The sequence below is a fragment of the Heptranchias perlo genome, chromosome 2 (genome assembly GCF_035084215.1).
Source record: "Heptranchias perlo isolate sHepPer1 chromosome 2, sHepPer1.hap1, whole genome shotgun sequence".
Taxonomy (NCBI): domain Eukaryota; kingdom Metazoa; phylum Chordata; class Chondrichthyes; order Hexanchiformes; family Hexanchidae; genus Heptranchias; species Heptranchias perlo.
In genome coordinates this window covers 32,473,039-32,491,534 of record NC_090326.1, presented here as the reverse complement: position 1 = coordinate 32,491,534, position 18,496 = coordinate 32,473,039, and the positions used below count along the sequence as shown (strand labels likewise).

Sequence of the window (18,496 nt, the reverse complement as noted above, 5' to 3'; positions counted from 1 at the left end):
TACCGCATGGTAGGTTGTTAGATAAGGTTAAATCTCACGGGATCCAAGGTGAGGTAGCCAATTGGATACAAAATTGGATTGACGACAGAAGACAGAGGGTGGTTGTAGAGGGTTGTTTTTCAAACTGGATGCCTGTGACCAGCGGTGTGCCTCAGGGATCGGTGCTGGGTCCGCTGTTATTTGTTATTTATATTAATGATTTGGATGAGAATTTAGGAGGCATGGTTAGTAAGTTTGCAGATGACACCAAGATTGGTGGCATTGTGGACAGTGAAGAAGGTTATCTAGGATTGCAACGGGATCTTGATAAATTGGGCCAGTGGGCCGATGAATGGCAGATGGAGTTTAATTTAGATAAATGTGAGGTGATGCATTTTGGTAGATCGAATCGGGCCAGGACCTACTCCGTTAATGGTAGGACGTTGGGGAGAGTTATAGAACAAAGAGATCTGGGAGTACAGGTTCATAGCTCCTTGAAAGTGGAGTCACAGGTGGATAGGGTGGTGAAGAAGACATTCAGCATGCTTGGTTTCATTGGTCAGAACATTGAATACAGGAGTTGGGATGTCTTGTTGAAGTTGTACAAGACATTGGTAAGGCCACACTTGGAATACTGTGTACAGTTCTGGTCACCCTATTATAGAAATGATATTATTAAACTAGAAAGAGTGCAGAAAAGATTTACTAGGATGCTACCGGGACTTGATAGTTTGACTTACAGGGAGAGGTTGGATAGACTGAGACTTTTTTCCCTGGAGAGTAGGAGGTTTAGGGGTGATCTTATAGAAGTCTATAAAATAATGAGGGGCATAGATAAGGTAGATAGTCAAAATCTTTTCCCAAAGGTAGGGGAGTCTATAACGAGGGGGCATAGATTTAAGGTGAGAGGGGAGAGATACAAAAGGGTCCAGAGGGGCAATTTTTTCACTCAAAGGGTGGTGAGTAGAACGAGCTGCCAGAGGCAGTAGTAGAGGCGGGTACAATTTTGTCTTTTAAAAAGCATTTGGACAGTTACATGGGTAAGATGGGTATAGAGGGATATGGGCCAAGTGCAGGCAATTGGGACTAGCTTAGTGGTATAAACTGGGCGTCATGGACATGTTGGACCGAAGGGCCTGTTTCCATGTTGTAAACTTCTATGATTCTATGACACAAATAACTTCCCAGAAATGCTAGGGAACCAAGGGACTAGTGAGGAGGAATTAAAGGAAATTAGTATTAGTAAAAAAAGTGCTGGAGAAATTAATGGGACTGAAAGCCGATAAATCCCGAGGGCCTGATAATCTGCATCCCAGAGTACTAAAAGAGGTAGCCATGGAAATAGTGGATGCATTGGTTGCCATCTTCCAAAATTCTATAGCTTATGGAACAGTTCCTGCAGATTGGAGGGTGGCAAATGTAACCCAACTATTTAAAAAAGGAGGGAGAAAAAACAGGGAATTACAGACCAGTTAGCCTAACATTTGTAGTGGGGAAAATGCTAGAGTCTATGATAAAAGATGTGATAACAGAACACTTGGAGGGCATTAACAGGATTGAACAAAGTCAGCATGGGTTTATGAAAGAGAAATCATGCTTAACAAATCTACTGGAGTTTTTTTTGAGGATGTAACTGGTAGAATAGATAGGGGAGAACCAGTGGATGTGGTGTATTTGAATTTTCAGAAGGCTTTTGATAAGTCCCACAAAAGATGTTAGTATGCAAAATTAAAGCACATGGGATTGACTAATATACTGGCATGGATTGAAAATTGGTTAACAGACAGAAAACAAAGAGTAGGAATAAATGGTTCTTTTTCAGGGTGGCAGGCAGTGACTAGTGGGGTACTGCAGGGATCAGTGCTTGGGCACCAGCTATTCACAATATATATCAATGATTTGGATGAGGGAACCAAATATAATATTTCCAAGTTTGCTGATAACACAAAACTAGGTGGGGTTGTGAGTTATGAGGAGGATACAAAAAGGCTTCAAGGCAATTTAGACAAGTTGAGTGAGTGGGCAAATGCATGGCAGATGCAGTATAATGTGGATAAATGTGAAGTTATCCACTTCGGAAGGAAAAACAGAAAGGCAGAGTATTATCTAAATGGTGATAGATTGGGAAATGTTGATGTACAAATGGACCTGGGAGTCCTTGTACACCAGTCATTGAAAGCAAACATGCAGGTGCAGCAAACAGTTAGGCAGGCAAATGGTATGTTGGCCTTCATTGCAAGAGGATTTGAGTATAGGAGCAAGGATGTCTTACTGCAGTTATACAGGGCCTTGGTGGGACCACACCTGGAGTATTATGTGCCGTTTTGGTCTCCTTACCGAAGAAAGGATATACTTGCCATAGAGGGAGTGCAGCGAAGGTTCACCAGACTGATCCCTGGGATGGCATGACTTTCATACGAGGAGAGATTGGGTCGACTCGGCCTGTATTCACTCGAGTTTAGAAGAATGAGAGGGGATCTCATTGAAACATAAAATTCTGACAGGGCTAGACACACTGGATGCAGGGAGGATGTTTCCCCTGGCTGGGGGGTCCAGAACGAGGGGGGTCACAGTCTCAGGATACGGGGTAGGACATTTAGGACTGAGATGAGGAGAAATTTCTTCACTCAGAGGGTGGTGAACCTGTGGAATTCTCTACCACAGAAGGCTGTGGAGGCCAAGTCACTGAATATATTTAAGAAGGAGCTAGATAGATTTCTAGACATAAAAGGCATCAAGGGGTATGGGGAGAGAACAGGAATATAGTATTGAGATAGAGGATCAGCCATGATCGTATTGAATGGCGGAGCAGACGCGAAGGGCCGAATGGCCTACTCCTGCTCCTATTTTCTATGTTTCTATACCCCCAGGTCTCCCTGTTCCTGCACTCCCTTTAAAGTCGTACCATTTAGTTTATATTGCCTCTCCTCGTTCTTCCTGCCAAAATGTATCACTTTGCACTTTTCTGCGTTAAATTTTGTCTGCCCATTCCACCAGCCTGTCTATGTTCTTATGTCGTCTTGAAGTCTCTCATTATCCTCCTCACTGTTTACTACACTTCCAACTTTTGTGTCATCTGTAAATTTGTTGAAACCACTTTCTGCAGCATGGTGCCCTACTCAAAGACCCAGATTGAGGCAGCAGGTGCTTTTGCACAAGATCAAAATAAACCACTCTCTTCATTGCAGGAAGACGTGGAAATTCAAAGCCAAACTTTTTTTGATATATCTAATAATGCACAAAGCAATATGAAAATTCAAGGCAGTATGGAGTTTCAGTCCTTGGGGAGATTGAATCAGGATCTCACACTAGTACCAGATACCGGCCCTGTGGCGTCACACCATCCAGCCAATGCATTGGATTAGTTATATTATATTCTAGTAATACGATCCTTGCCGGTTCTCATATTTATAGCTTCATTGTCAAATTAAAATATTTTACATAAAAATACAGTGAATGTTACATCATTGTGTGTTTAAAGGTTTATTTGATGCAGGACCACAGTATGTAACAGCACACCACTACATAACAAACCTATTAACGTAATTGACAGGATAATTTATCACTTTGTACTGAGAATGACTGCAGCAGCAACACTTTACATTCCAAACCCACCACCTAGTGGCAATATTTTGAAGTCCCATATAGTTCCAAGCATTTACTAAGAAACAAAGTAAAAAGGCATTACAACAGCAATTGCAGATCCTATAAGACCCATGTCACTGTGCTGAGATTGCTGCACATACATGACAACTTGCTAATACTGAACTATGAAATTGTTTTCGCAGTAATACACATGGAAGGGTTGAGCATTTGGGACAATTGAGACTTGAGACCTCAAAATTAGAATTTTAATGATTTGGAAGTCTGAAAACAGTCTCTCTAACCTAGGGGAGCCTCAACTGTGACCCATGAGCACTGGCAACTCAGCCCCAAAGCTCAGGCAGCCCAGTCACAATTGCGGTTATATTTCTTACTCACTGTTTTGTCCCATTTCAATTTTAAGTGCCTGGAGGTTTGGAAATGGATGTTCTTATGTTGACGGATCAATTCTAAATCAGAACATCAAGGTCTTTTAGCATCAGCAACTAGAGATATATACAAATTAACAGAACATGGATTTAAACTTAACATGTGGCCCTCAGAGGCTCTGTGGTACACACCTACGTGGCTCACAAAGGCAGAAGCTTAGACACCATAGAATCTCCCTTAGAAGGTAGACACATTTACATCTGACTACCTGGGAACTAGAACATATTCCATCCCTTTCCCAGAACTGTTAGTAACTCAGACACATTCTCACATTACCCTTCTGCCATCAGCATTCGGTGCATACTCTAAACTCACCCAGAAAAAAAATATTTTGCATCATCAAACCAATCTCTGTGAAACTCAGATCTGCCCTGGAAAATTTGCATTCAAGCCAGTTGCTTTTTCCCAGCACAATCTCACTCTACCTGTCTGAATCCACCATGTTTCTATTCTCCATCCTCCTCTCACCAAATCTTTGCCACCTCACTATTCAGAATCAGAAGTATCTCCACAACTAAATGGCCAGGAACTCATACATCAAACTATCATGGAAACTGGACAACACAAAGAAAAGAAGAAAAATGCACGTTCCTTATAAGTCACTCCCAGGCACCGACACCCATTACAATCTTAATGTCTGAAACATTTGGTGTGACAGAAAATTGGGCTGCGTCTACACTTGCAATAAAAATACAAGATGTTAGGAGACATCCACATCTGAATGTTCCAAATGTCCATCCCTAGTAGGTGGTAGTAAAGGAGCTAACCTAAATGCCATGCAACCTTAAGAGTGACCTCAAAATGTGCACTTTGCCCCTAGATGTAGGGTGTTCAGAGTGCTGGTTGCTCGAGATCCACTTTTGTTAAGGATTTGGAAATGAAATTTTGGCCCTTTTCACATGATTTTTCTCAACATCTTGCTCCCAATAACATTTGATACAGAAACTGGTGCCCGTACAAGAACATATTGATGGAGCGAAGATCACTTGCACTTGTAGGGAACCTCAGATCTACTTTGGAAAGACTTGCATGCAAGCAGGTTGTCTGTACTAATAGAGAGGGAGGTCTCTGCCTGCATCTCTTACTCTAACTCTAACTCCACTTTCACCACATCTCTCACTGGTTCATCCCACCTCTTGCATTCTTTTTCTGCTTTTGTTTACTATCCAAGTGAGAATCAGGGCTACATTACTCCAATGCTCCCCAGTACTGGTGAAATAGCTCTAAGTGCTTACAGATGATCTCCACCAAGGACTCGCCTCTCACAGCACAACACTCGACTCTGGTCTCCAAAGCAACTCAGTAGAAAGATAGAAGGGGACAAGAGGAGAAGAACTTAGTGGAGAAAGAAAGGAAACAAGGAAAGGACGGAGAAAAGCCAGGCAAGTAATAGCAAGCCGGCATAAACCATTGGAATTTTACATTTTCATATTTGAAAATCACATTCAAAAATCACCTTTAAATTTAGAGAAAGGCAGCAGTTAATACTTTTGAGACCATCCCTTAAGTTTCAATACTCAAAGCAGTTGTACGCTGCTAGTCTTTTTATTGCTATTTGTACACATCTACAGAAAGTGATTCATACCCTGTATTCGCCAACAACATTATTTTATAACCATCTGTAGTCAGATAAAACTACACGAAGATACAATTACATAGCAAAAGATAGCACTAAATTCTTAAACCATTAACAACCAACGATGATCTTGTCTGGTTTTCCTGGATTCTGAACCAGTGTCAGTAAGGTGAACGGATTACAGTACAAACAGCAGTACCACTAGTTCACACATAATACCTCAAAAATACAAACTATACATCAAGATAAAATAGAAAATGTAAGACCATTTGTGTTTGAAAAGTTACCTACAAACAGCTTAAGAGTCTCTGCTGTACCTCGAGACTCACATTGGTGAACAGTCCCACACACTAAGTATGAGTGACACAATGCACCTGGCAGTGTCCGTACAGCTCAAGACACCAGCAGAAAGATTTCCTAATCAGGCAGAAACCCATTGAACTCAAACTGAATTTCCTCATTTTACACATTTCTGACTATGATTGGATGGAGTGACAAATCAAAGTCACTTCCCTTTGGATCAATAAAAAAATGCATGATTAGACAATGTATTACCAAGGCTGGTGTGCGGAGTGGAGAGCTAAATTTGGCCACGGTGCACAAACAGGACACTAGCAAGTGCACTTGAATTTCCGAACCAACAGGTGGTTAATTGTCATAATGTCAGTAAAACCAACTTGCATCAACGCTATACAGAAGTAAATTGGAGGGAGTGGGCAGGGTGGGGGGGGGAAAGAGACCACAACTGGATCCCACAATAAGGAAATGGATGTTAGCCATTGTTCCACTGTACCTGAGTTGTAGAATTGTGATCTGAACACACGGTAAATGAATAGCCCATTTGGTCCAAAAGCTTCTATTGCTCAGCTGTCTGAACCACAAAACAATTCACTCTAAGATGTGTGCCTGTGCCCAGTTACAGAATACATACAAATGGATCTGTAAACAGTTTAAATGCTGAACATAAAATAGAATTATTTGAGCATCACAGGACTTGTTTTTTTTTAAAACTCACTTTATTTCAGATGTAATAACGTTAATATATTCCTCAACAGATCAGCAGAAAATACTGAACTAGATCAGTATAGTCCATAATTGCTTGGGCCCTTCCACTGCTGCATTCCTGACAGCCTAATAAACCCAAATAAGGAGAGAAGTTTTAGCTCCTACACAAACACAGGTCCTATCAAACTTGAAACAAGATGTTCCGAGTAGTTTCCCTGTTGTTTGATTATCCTATAATAAATACGTCCAGTCTTGGTGTTAAATTAGATAACCTCAGCGGGGTTGGCACTACAGTGGCCCTCAGTGCCCCTGGGCTAGGGAAAGGAAAAGGCAGCCAAGGCTCCTCACCCTGATCAAACTCCAGTGACCCCTGGTGGAAAGTGCACATATGTGAATATTGGGTGAGGACAGGATCAGGCTGTGATCGTCTACAGATGTGTTACAATTTAAAAGCATTTAAGTTTACTTAGAAACTATAACCGTTGGAAACTTGCTCATAGATAAAAAAAAGTTTACAAACAAGCTACCTTCAATTACTACACATAATCCCCACTCTTTTTTCGGAATGTATTAAAACCATTGGTCACATAATATTTGTGCAAATTTAGTGTTCTGCTATTTGCACCTCTTTCCCTGGTTATTTTAACTGGATGTTGGACCAGAGTTTTCTAGCATTTCACATTCTGTGGCATTATTCTACAATATTCTGGCTGCAGCTATTTCTAACACAAGCTCTCTGGAAAATGCATTAAGAATCAGGCAGTGTCAATATCCTGGAAAAGCCCGCTCCAGACTGAACAGATTCAGAATTTAATCAATATAACAGGTTCATTTGTTTAAACAAGAAAAGTTGTGCCATGTGTTCCTCATTTTATATTAAAAAAAACATTAAATGCAACTTAACTTTTAAAAAAAAAGTCAATCTTCATGTTGCTATGGAGACTCTCGAATTGGGTCACTCCAGTGGTGTGAATTATGGGGATTGTCCTGAAATGTCCCAGACAAGCTCCATCTCAAACAGCAAGGGGTGCAACTTCAAAAAAGCAGGAGTTCATCCAGAGTTTTCTGACTCCTGAAAACCACACTGCAGACCAGGGAATCGGTAGTCCCAGCTTTACTGTGGTTTCCCAGCACTGGGCAGCTCTGAAGTGGCTTTTAGGTCACATCCACACTACCTGTTAGTCACTCCAGGACTTTCCCCGTCACTAATGTCACCATAGCAGCTCAGCAGAGAGACCAAAGTTAACAGTCTCCATAGCAGGATGAAAATGGACACAAAAAAAAAATCAAAATTTATGATGAGTATTATTTTCTTCTATGAAAAGGGGGACGAGTATGCTTAAGAAAACGCTGCATTAATACAAGAGAAATATTCCAATAGTGGAAGCTCCAGCATTTTGATCATCAAGTTTTAAGTCTGCCGGATTCATGTTTTAACGACATGAGAGTTGGGTGTCTGCACGAACGATGTCTTGTGCCATGTATCGAACAGTTTTTAGGTAGATTTTGGTTAAGATTCCTTGTCATCTTCAAACTCGTTTTCGGTTAGGCAGCACATTGACAACTTCTGAGTGTACAAAGAGAAGATACCTAGAGAGAAAAAAAAAATCAACCAGCAGCTTTTAATAGCAGGGTCTTACCACAATCCTAGAAAAGTATTAAGTAGCTAAACACATAAACTTTATATCTTTGCACTGCAAGTATATTAAAAAATAACAAATTGTAACCATTTTCACTTTGGACTGTTATCGTGAAAAATTCAGCCTCCCACATGTAATTCTAACAAATATGTGTACGGTTCATATTTATGTAACAAAAGAGAGAATATCAACAGCAAGAGATAGGGGAGAGAGATTTACACCTGCTTATTTGTAGGGTTTACTTACAGGACCATACATGTAAATACTTGCAATTTCAAATCTACAGATGCAGTTTGATCACAGCATGCAGACAGATGTAGTCCTTGCTGAAGCAGGTTTCTCTAGTTAGTGTGCACACTTTGCTAACCCGCAGTACAGAGGCTGTTCCTTTCATTAACTAACTTGCAATTCAATCACAATGCCTGAAAAGAAAGCATTCTGATTGGCGGCATCACCACCAAGCCTGATGGTGCACAGTTGGATCCCATTCAGGATACCCACACAACATTCGAACAATTGATGGGGAACAACTGACCAGCACCTTAGTCAGAGCCCAGGCAATGATTAACAGAAGCTGCAAGAAATGACAGAATTGGCTCAAACTGATTAAAGAGCAACAATGAACTTCAATAACAACTTGCATTTATATAGTGGCATTAGTGTAGTAAAACATCCCAAAGCGTTTCATAGAAGCATTGTCGAACAAAATTTGACACCGAGCCATGTAAGGAGATATTAGAACAAGTGACCAAAAGCTAAGTCAAAGAGGTAGATTTTAAGGAGCATCTTAAAGGAAGAGAGTGAGGTAGAGAGGTGGAGGGGTTTGGGGAGGGAATTCCAGAGGTTAGGGCCTAGGCAGCTGAAGGCACAGCTGCCAATGGTGGAGCGATTAAAATCGGGGATGCACAAAAGGCCAGGATTGGAGGAGTGCAGAAATCTCGGAGAGTTGTAGGGCTGGAGGAGGTTATAGAGATAGGGAGGGGCGAGGCCATGGTGGGAATTGAAAACAAGGATGAGAATTATAAAATCAAAACGTTGCCAGACCAGGAGCCAATGTAGGTCTGCGAGCACAGGGGTGATGGGAGAACGGGACTCAGCACGAGTTAGGATGCAGGCAGCAGAATTTTGGATGAGTTCAAAGTGGGAGGCCGGCCAAGAGAGCATTGGAACAGTCGACTTTACATGTAACAAAGGCATGGATGAGAGTTTCAGCAACACATGAGCTTATACTATACCAAGAAGCCACCTGTGACTTTATCCTTCAGATCAGCCCTCAATCTGAATTCCTCAGTACAGTACAAATTGGTAGCCCTCCACTACTAAACATTACACACACACAAAAGTGAACTATTTTTAAACAGCAATTACATATTAAAATTTGGATTCATGGTGCACATAACCTGAATTCATTAGTGATGACATACAAGCCCCAGTAAACTAAATACAAAAGGACACCAATCCCCACACACACTCAAAGTGCTCCATTTCGCAAACCATGTCAGATTCTCCCAATCAAACTATAGAATAGGAAAACGAGAGCACATGAAGCAAATTAGACACAAGACTTCCTACTGCACGGATATCAGAAGCAGTAATCAACTGTGGAACTTACGTAATAGTTTCTCAAGGCACTTGGGTCGCTTCTCAGGGGGGAGGTAAACACAGAAAAAGTAGATTGGAGCTCCCGAGAGTGCGACTGCAATCCCAACCAGGGAGTTAATGGTGTCGCTGTAGAGGGGCATCACCACAAGAAACAAGCTGCACAGGCAGTACACAATTGGGAAAAACAAGCTGAGCTGGAAAAAAAATTACAAGTGATGAAATTATAAATGATAGTTGACGAGAAGGAGCTTTGCTGAGATGTACATTATGTATTTTATATTAAGTACCTCTTATCAAGTAGTGCCTTGTGGTAGTCTTTTTTGCTTTGTGTGTCATTTGCAGAAAAAAAAACCCTTAATTAATTTCCCCCATGCCACACTCTTCACATCAATTTCACAAGGTTTTATTTTATGACCAATAAGCAAAGACTAATTCTTAAAGTCACAGAAGAACCTTTCAGAGGTTTTAGTAAGAACTTCCATTTATACAATGCCTTATGCCCTCAAGACATCCCAAAGCACTTCACATCACTGAAGTGTAGTCACTGCCACCGACTGCAGCTGCCATTTGTACACAAGATCCCACAAGCAGCAAATGAGATGAATGAGAAGTTATTCTGTTTTTGGTGGTGTTGGTCATGAGGAAAGTTGGCCAGGACATTGGGAGAGCTTCTCTGCTCTTCTTCAAATAGTGTGAGGGGGTCCTTTACATCCATTAAGGTGGACGGTGCCTCGGTTTAACGTTGCATCTGAAAGACAGCACCTCCAACAAAGCAGCACTCCTACAAGTACTACATTACAGTGTCAGCTGAGATTACGTGCTTGAGTTCTGCAGTGGGGCATAAGTCCACAACCTTCTGACTCAAAAGCAGGTGTGCCCCCACTGATCCAAGCTATCATTTACCAGACAATTACTGTGCCCACTTCAAATGATCACTTACATTAACTTCAAATAAGATGGGCATTGAGTGAATTCAGAGCCTGGGTATTTGAAGTTTAGTTCCTCTGAAGTCACAGTCTGAACTTATATGCTGGGTGTACACAAGTCCAAACAGCAGCAGTGCTTGGACATGCTAGTTAGTGTTACACAAAGATACACATAGCAAAAAAAAAGACCTGTAAAAAGCACTACTAATCTAGAAAGTTATAGGAGTAATTTTACTTCTGCCAAATCAGCCTGGGTGAGGATATTTGAATTTTGACTTTGTTTCCACAAGCAGTGTTTCTGTATTCCACATAGTTTTGACTCGATGCAAATGAAAAGAAAGTAAACTCAGTGGGATTCCAGTACAGCATATTTAGAGTCATAGGGGACCATTTTTACATTCACCACTTGGGCAGTAAACTGGCAGAGTGGATCACTTGCCTGTTTATAGAATGTGCTCAATTTCCACTTCCATGATGGGCAGGCAGACCGCTCTGCCAGTTTACTGCCCAATCACAAAGTAAAAATTACCCCCATAGAAATTTTGGGACAGGAGGCTGCTATTTGGCCAATCGTGCCTGTGCCAGTTGTAGCTGCCTCGGTGAGGAGGATAGCGCAGTGGTTATATTACTGGCTTAATAATCCGGGGAACACGAGTTCAAATCCCACAATGGCAGTCTGGGAATTTGAATTCAGTTTAAAAAAATCTGGAAATAAAAACTGGTTCCAGTAAAAAGTGACCATGAAGCTGCTAGATTGTCGTAAAGACCCATCTAGTTTACAAATGTCCTTTAGAGAAGGAAACCAGCCATCTGTACCCTACCCAGTCAGACCTACATGTGATTCCAGTCCCACACTAACATGGTTGACTCTTAACTGCACTCTGAAGTGACCTAGCAAGCCACTCAGTTGTATCAAACTGCAAGAAAGGGAAAAAATAAATAAAACCAGACAGACCATTCGGCTGCGACCAAGGCATCGGATCAGGACACGACCAAGGCACACCCAGCCCAGTCAACCCTGAAAAGTCCTCCTCACTAACATCTGGAGACTGGTGCCAAAGTTGGGAGAGCTGTCTCTCAGACTAGTCAATCCTGACATAGGTATGATTCTATGAGTATGACTATCAGCCAACGTCCCAGACTTCATCACAGTTCCTGGGTATGTCCTGTCCCACCGGCAGGACAGACCCACCAGAGGTAGTGGTACAGAGTCAGGGGACGTGGCCCCAGAAGTCCTCAACATTGACTCTGGACCCCATGAACTCTCATGGCATCGGGTCAAACATGGGCAAGGAAACCTCCTGCTGATTACCACCTACCGCCCTCCCTCAGCTGATGAATCAGTCCTCCTCCATGTTGAACACCATTTGGAGGAAGTAAAAGCACAGAATGTACTCTGGGTGGAGAACTTCAACGTCCATCACCAAGAGTGGTTCGGTGGTACCACCAGTGACTGAGCTGACCAAGTCCTGAAGGACATAACTGCTAATCTGGGCTTGTGGCAGCTGGTGAGAGAACCAACAAGAATAATCTACTTGATCTTGTCCTCACCAATCTACCTGTTGCAGATGTGACTGTCCATTGGTAAGAGTGAACACCACCTAGTCCTTGTGGAGACCAAGTCCCGATTTCACATTGTTGTGTGGCACTATCACTGAGCTAAGTGGGATAGATCGAGCAGCTCGAAACCGAGGCACTGTGGGCCATCAGCAGCAGTAGAATTGTATACCACCACAATTTGTATCCTCATGGCCCGGCATATCCCTCACTCCACCATCAAGCCAGATGACCAAACCCGGCTCAATGAGGAGTGTAAAATAACATGCCGAGAACACCACCAGGCATACCTGAAAAAGAGGTGCCAACCCAGTGAAGCTACAACACAGATCTACATGTTAAAATTGGATAGCCATGTGGTGAAGCATGAAATACTCTCCACTTGCCTGGATGTGACAGACAAGTGCCATTGAACATACCTGCAAACAGACCTTCTCCCTGTCGTTACATTGTAACATTGGTAGTACCTGGCAACAGACCTTCACCTACTTAGTAACGATGCAACATTGGTAGTAACTGGAAATAGACCTTTGCCTGGAAAGTTATGATGTAACATTGGTAGCACCTGGAAACAGCTCTCTACCACTCTCCTGCACAAAGCTTTTCACACAGATGGAGAAATGGAATTCAATTTAAAAATAAAATTGTGGATTCAATGGCCAAGTGTCCTAAACAATAAAAGATTTTCATTAGTGAGTGCCATTTTAGCTAATGTTCTTACCTTTACAGGTCTTGGCAGATTTGGGAATTTCCATCTCAGATAAATCTGGCTGGCAACAGACAGGCCAATGAAGAGCCAGTAGTTAAAACTGAAGTAATTAATGAGTTTGTAAATATCTTCTACGCAGAGATAGATTAAAGCCATCCCTCCCTGAACAACAAAAAAAAACAAAGCCATGATAGTCAATATAAAAAGGACAAGCAGGGAGTAGAGACCATATCAGTTAGAATCAATTATGAAGGATGTGATAACAGGACACTTAAAAAATAATAATAGATTTGTCAGCGTCAACATGGATTTATGAAAGGGAAATCATGTTTGACAAACCTATTGGAGTTCTTTGAGGATGTAACCAGTAGAATAGATAAGGGGGAACCAGTGGATGTGGTGTATTTGGATTTTCAGAAGGCTTTCGATAAGGTCCCACACAGGAGGTTGGTGAACAAAGTTAGAGCACATGGAATTGGGGGTAATATACTGGCATGGATTGAGAATTGGTTAACAGACAGAACACAGAGAGTAGGAATAAACGGGTCTTTTTCAGGTTGGCAGACTGTGACAAGTGGGGTACCGCAGGGATCGGTGCTTGGGCCCCAGCTATTCACAATCTATATCAATAATTTGGATGAGGGGACCAAATGTAATATTTCCAAGTTTGCTGATGACACAAAACTAGGTGGGAATATGAGTTGTGAGGAGGATCCAGAGGCTTCAAGGGAATATAGACAGGCTAAGTGAGTGGGCAAGAACATGGCAGATGGAATATAATGTGGAAAAATGTGAAGTTATCCACTTTGGTAGGAAAAACAGAAATGCAGAGTATTTTTTAAATGGTGAGAGATTGGGAAATGTTGATGTTCAAAGTGACCTGGGTGTCCTTGTACATGAATCACTGAAAAGCTGACATGCAGGTGCAGCAAGCAATTAAGAAGGCAAATGGTATGTTGGCCTTTATTACAAGAGGATTTGAGCACAGGAGTAAAGATGAATTACTGCAATTATATAGGGCATTGGTGAGACCGCACCTGGAGTATTGTGTACAATTTTGGTCTCCTTTCCTAAGAAAGGATATACTTGCCATAGAGGGAGTACAACGGAGGTTCAACAGATTGATTCCTGGGATGGCGGGATTATTGTATGAGGAGAGATTGAGTAGACTAGGCCTGTATTCTCTAGAGTTTAGAAGAATGAGACGTGATCTCATTGAAACATACAAAATTCTTACAGGGCTCGACAGGGTAGATGCAGGGAAGATGTTTCCCCTGGCTGGGGAGTCTGGAACCAGGGGTCACAGCCTCAGAATCAGGGGTAGGCCATTTAGGACTGAGATGAGGAGAAATTTCTTCACTCAAAGGGTGGTGAATCTTTAGAATTCTCTACCCCAGAAGGCTGTGGAGGCTCAGTCATTGAGTACATTCAAAACAGAGATCGATAGATTTCTAGATATTAAAGGCATCAAGGGATATGGGGATAGTGCAGGAAAATGGCGTTGAGGTAGAAGATCAGCCATGATCTTGTTGAATGGTGGAGCAGGCTCGAGGGGCCGGATGGCCCACTCCTGCTCCTATTTCTTATGTTCTTATAACAATTCATTTCTTTCCTTTAAATAGGTAAATATTTTCAATAATTTTATATCACATTACATAAGCACTACCCTCTGATGGTGTAGTGTATTGCAGAGCAATACAGCACATGTTTACAAAATGGGGTGGGAACTCAGAAGGCCTGCAGGTTATCAGATTTGTTTACTACTCTGCATTTGTTGGCTTGTTAGCACTTAACTTCTGTTGCTGTATACTAATGAAAATCTACAATGAGAGCACAGATTACCTTTGAATAACTGGCATCATCTTTTGGATGTTAAAACAACAGGTCACTGGAAGTGTGCCAGTATTTGCAGGGGTGCCTAGGAGTGTGTCAATTTTGCAAAGGGTCTCCAAGAGTCCCTGAATGTTTGCGGGTATCCCCACACAGGAATGTGCGAAATCCACACCAATAGAGTGCGCGCGTCTGCAATCCTTCTCCTGGTGAGTCTCCTATCGCAACAATAGGGTCAGGGAGAGGTGCTGAGCAGAGACTTAAGTCCATCCCAGAGGGAAGGAGGATCTGTCAGAAGGCAATTTATCAAGGACGGCTCCTACACACTCTCCTACGGCTGGTCAGAGAGTGGTACTGACAGGTCCGGAGCACATCATATTGCCCTATCTAGATAAAGGGTTGGGAGAAAATGCAAAGAAAAAAAAAAATCACAAACATGTGTGGAGTGAGGCCACCACCATTGTGGTCTGACTGCCACCAATCTTACAGACCCAATCTAAATAAAATGCATGAACTTTACAAACATGAAACTTTAACTTATTTAAAGCTTTCAAATCCACTTAATACTGAACAGCCATCCCCTCCAAGTACTTCTGACTTTGAAGGTATTATTTTTACAATATATAATGAAAAGGAAATAAGATTACTAAAGAAGGAGGCCCCGATCCCCGCCCCATCCCAGTGCAAGTCAGGCATGCGTTTTTCACAAACACTTGACTTAACCTTGGCTAAATCAGGCCTTATTCCCTGGCTCAGCTATTTTAAATATAAATGGGAAAGTGCCAGATGGAATGACCGCCTGGGAATCAGCGCGCGCTCAAAAGCAGAGGCTGGAAGCTGTGCGCAGGGCAAATCTGGGCTTGATATCAGAAGCAGCAGCCAGATAGCAAAATGACGTGGGAGAGATTACGACTGCACTCCCGCCTCATTCATATTCTATTCCAATGCTTGTGCCCATGTCAGGTGGGACCTTCCTGGCTACACCAGGGATGCCCCAGGAAAGAAGTACAAACTAAACGGATGCTAGCATCATGGGTCTCTGCAGTTTTCTTTTGCTCCTCCCCAAGTCCACAGAAATGGTGCATGCAAGCCATAAGGCAGAGCATTAGAATGTCACTTGGGATGGCTGGGGTGGGGGTGGGGAGCAGAAGGAACAGAAAGAAAGAAGAATGTTTTCATGAGACTTGGTCATAATGTTATCAAAATTGTAGCATTTTTTAAAAACCCTAACATTTTCACTGTAAGGTCCATTACATCAAATTACTAGAGGGCAGTGGGCCAGCTGTTTCCATTCCTCTGCATGTGTCTATCTGAACCAGGTAGTGCGACTGCACAGGACAAAAGCTCATGGTTTCCTTCTGTCCTTCATCTCTATCACCATTACTGCACTCAACAGTTAGACAGCTTCAAACAAGTTCTACTGACATTTATAAATATTAATAAAGCATTAAAAATATCACTTTCTGAATTGTACTTACATTAAAGCACAGGGCTGGGATTGGGGTGTATCTAAAAACATGGATCATGCACAGAACACTTGGGAGGTGGCCCTCACGCGAAGCAACGAAGAAAAGCCTGCAATACAACAATTTGGACTTAAGGAGCGCTGTCACACCACCAACACAAGCTTTACCACAATTTAATGACCTACTTAACATGCAGCACAATGAGACCACATGCAGCACAATGTAGTTCAGCAAGAGGACACAGTGTTTTGAATATAGTACTGTACTTCCTATCACAAGCCAGTTTTACTGTGCACCTGTAATGCCAAGTGAAATACAGAAGGTTTAAATCAATTATTTTGCAGCTGAGATCTTCAAGGAAAGTAAGAACTTGCATTTATATAGCACCTTTCACACCCTCAAGACATTCAAAACCACATTATAGCCAATGAAGTATTTTTTTGGAATTGTAGTCACTGTTGCAGTGTAGGGAAACGCAGCAACCAATTTGGACACAGCAAGGTCCCACAAACAGCAATGAGATAAATGATCAAGTAATCTATTTTTGGTAGCATTGGTTGAGGGGTTAATGTTGGTCAGGGCACCAGGGAGAAATCCCCTTCACTTCTTTGTCAAGTGCTTTGGGATCTTCTCCATCCAACTGAGAGCGGCAGACAGAGCCTTGGTTTAACATCTGATCCAAAAGACAGCACCTCCGACAGTGCAGCACTCCCTCAGTACTACACTGGAGTGTCAGCCTATATTTTGTGCTCAAGTCTCTGGAGCGGGGCCTGAACCCACAACCTTCTGACTCAGAGGCGAGAGTGCTACCCACTGAGCCACAGCTGACACCCTACATGGTTAATCAAACAAATTAAGCTCAATTCTTCTCCAGATCCATTTTCTTTTAGGGTCACAAACTTGTAAAAATTAACAGTGCTTTGTTACAACTGATTTCTCCCCCTGCCACCATCTTAATTAAAAAGCAATTAATATTCAAATGTAACATTCAAACCACAACCACAGATTGCAAAACAAAAACAAGAAACACTGCAAATGCACAACGGGTCCATCAGCATCTGTAAAGAGAAAAGGCAGGTTAATATTTCAGGCATGATGCTTTGTTAGATCTTTCCTACATTTTGGGCTTTGGTTTCAGGTTTCTAGCATTTGCAGGTTGTTCTTTTTATTTCTGCAGATTGATATCAATCTGTAGTCTGTGCTGAAATGCAAAGTGTTCAATGAAGGTTTGATATTTGCAAGATCCAATTCCAGTTACATTACTGTCTGCACAAATCAGGATTCACATTTCTTTTTCAGCTCCTGTTCCCATTAACCCATCACAAAATAAAATATAGTGCCTTCCCCCTTTTTCCTGTTGCCATACGCCGAGGGCTGGTGACCTGCTCAAGGACTGCTCTCACAGACCGCCACAGGATGTAATATTGAGTCTGGCCACTTGAGCCGATGGGGGATTGGCACTGGGAGCAGAATCGAGAGCATGGCTACCATCCTCCTCCAACACTCACTAACCCTCAAAAACCCCCGGTCCCCTAACAATTCAAATTTAAAATTTTCATCCTCATGTTTAAATCCCTTCTTGGCCTCATCTCATCTTATCTCCTCCAGCCCTAACAACCCTCCAAGACCTCTGCATTGCTCCAACTTTGGCCTCTTGTACATCCCCTATTGCCTTTACCACACATTGGCGGCTGTACCTTCAGCCGTGTAAGCCTTAGGCTCTGAAATTCCATCACTAAACCTCTCCACCTCTCTCTCTTCCTTTAAGACCCTCTTTAAAACCCACCTCTTTGACCAAACTTTTAGTCACCCCTCCTAATATCTCCTTTGAGTGTCCATTCTTGTCTGATTACACTTCTGTGAAGCAGCTTGGAAAGTTTTTCTACATTAAAGGTGCCATATAAACGCACGTCGTTGTTGTTATATTTACTTCTCAAGTCCCACACTTTGCTCCACACCAGTACAGAAAGTTTCCCCGTATACACCCATGATGCAGCCCACAGTTTTAACCCCAACACCCCAAAAACACTCCTCACTTCAACACTGCCCAACTGAGCAACCCAGCAACCTACAATGTGCCACACTCCACCTGTTGGTCGATAGTGCAGTTACTGCCAAGGGTGATTTGGGACCATCTGGTCTGAATTCAGTTGACCCTATACATGACATGCATT

At 42.2% G+C, this 18,496-nt stretch overlaps 1 protein-coding gene across 2 annotated transcripts in view; it reads right to left on the bottom strand.

Moving 5' to 3' along the window:
* Nucleotides 1-3,446: 3,446 nt before the first annotated feature.
* si:dkeyp-120h9.1 (Y+L amino acid transporter 2-like) overlaps nucleotides 3,447-18,496 on the bottom strand; it is a 95,321-nt gene continuing 80,271 nt past the window's right edge. For both annotated transcript variants that reach the window (XM_068001683.1, XM_068001682.1), the window contains exons 7-10: nucleotides 16,335-16,431; nucleotides 13,039-13,188; nucleotides 9,845-10,028; nucleotides 3,447-8,182 (exon numbers count right to left, since the gene is read on the bottom strand). In XM_068001683.1, the coding sequence (XP_067857784.1) occupies nucleotides 8,103-8,182; nucleotides 9,845-10,028; nucleotides 13,039-13,188; nucleotides 16,335-16,431 (511 nt within the window). In that variant the 3' untranslated portion in view covers nucleotides 3,447-8,102. The remainder of the gene's footprint in view (nucleotides 8,183-9,844; nucleotides 10,029-13,038; nucleotides 13,189-16,334; nucleotides 16,432-18,496) is intronic.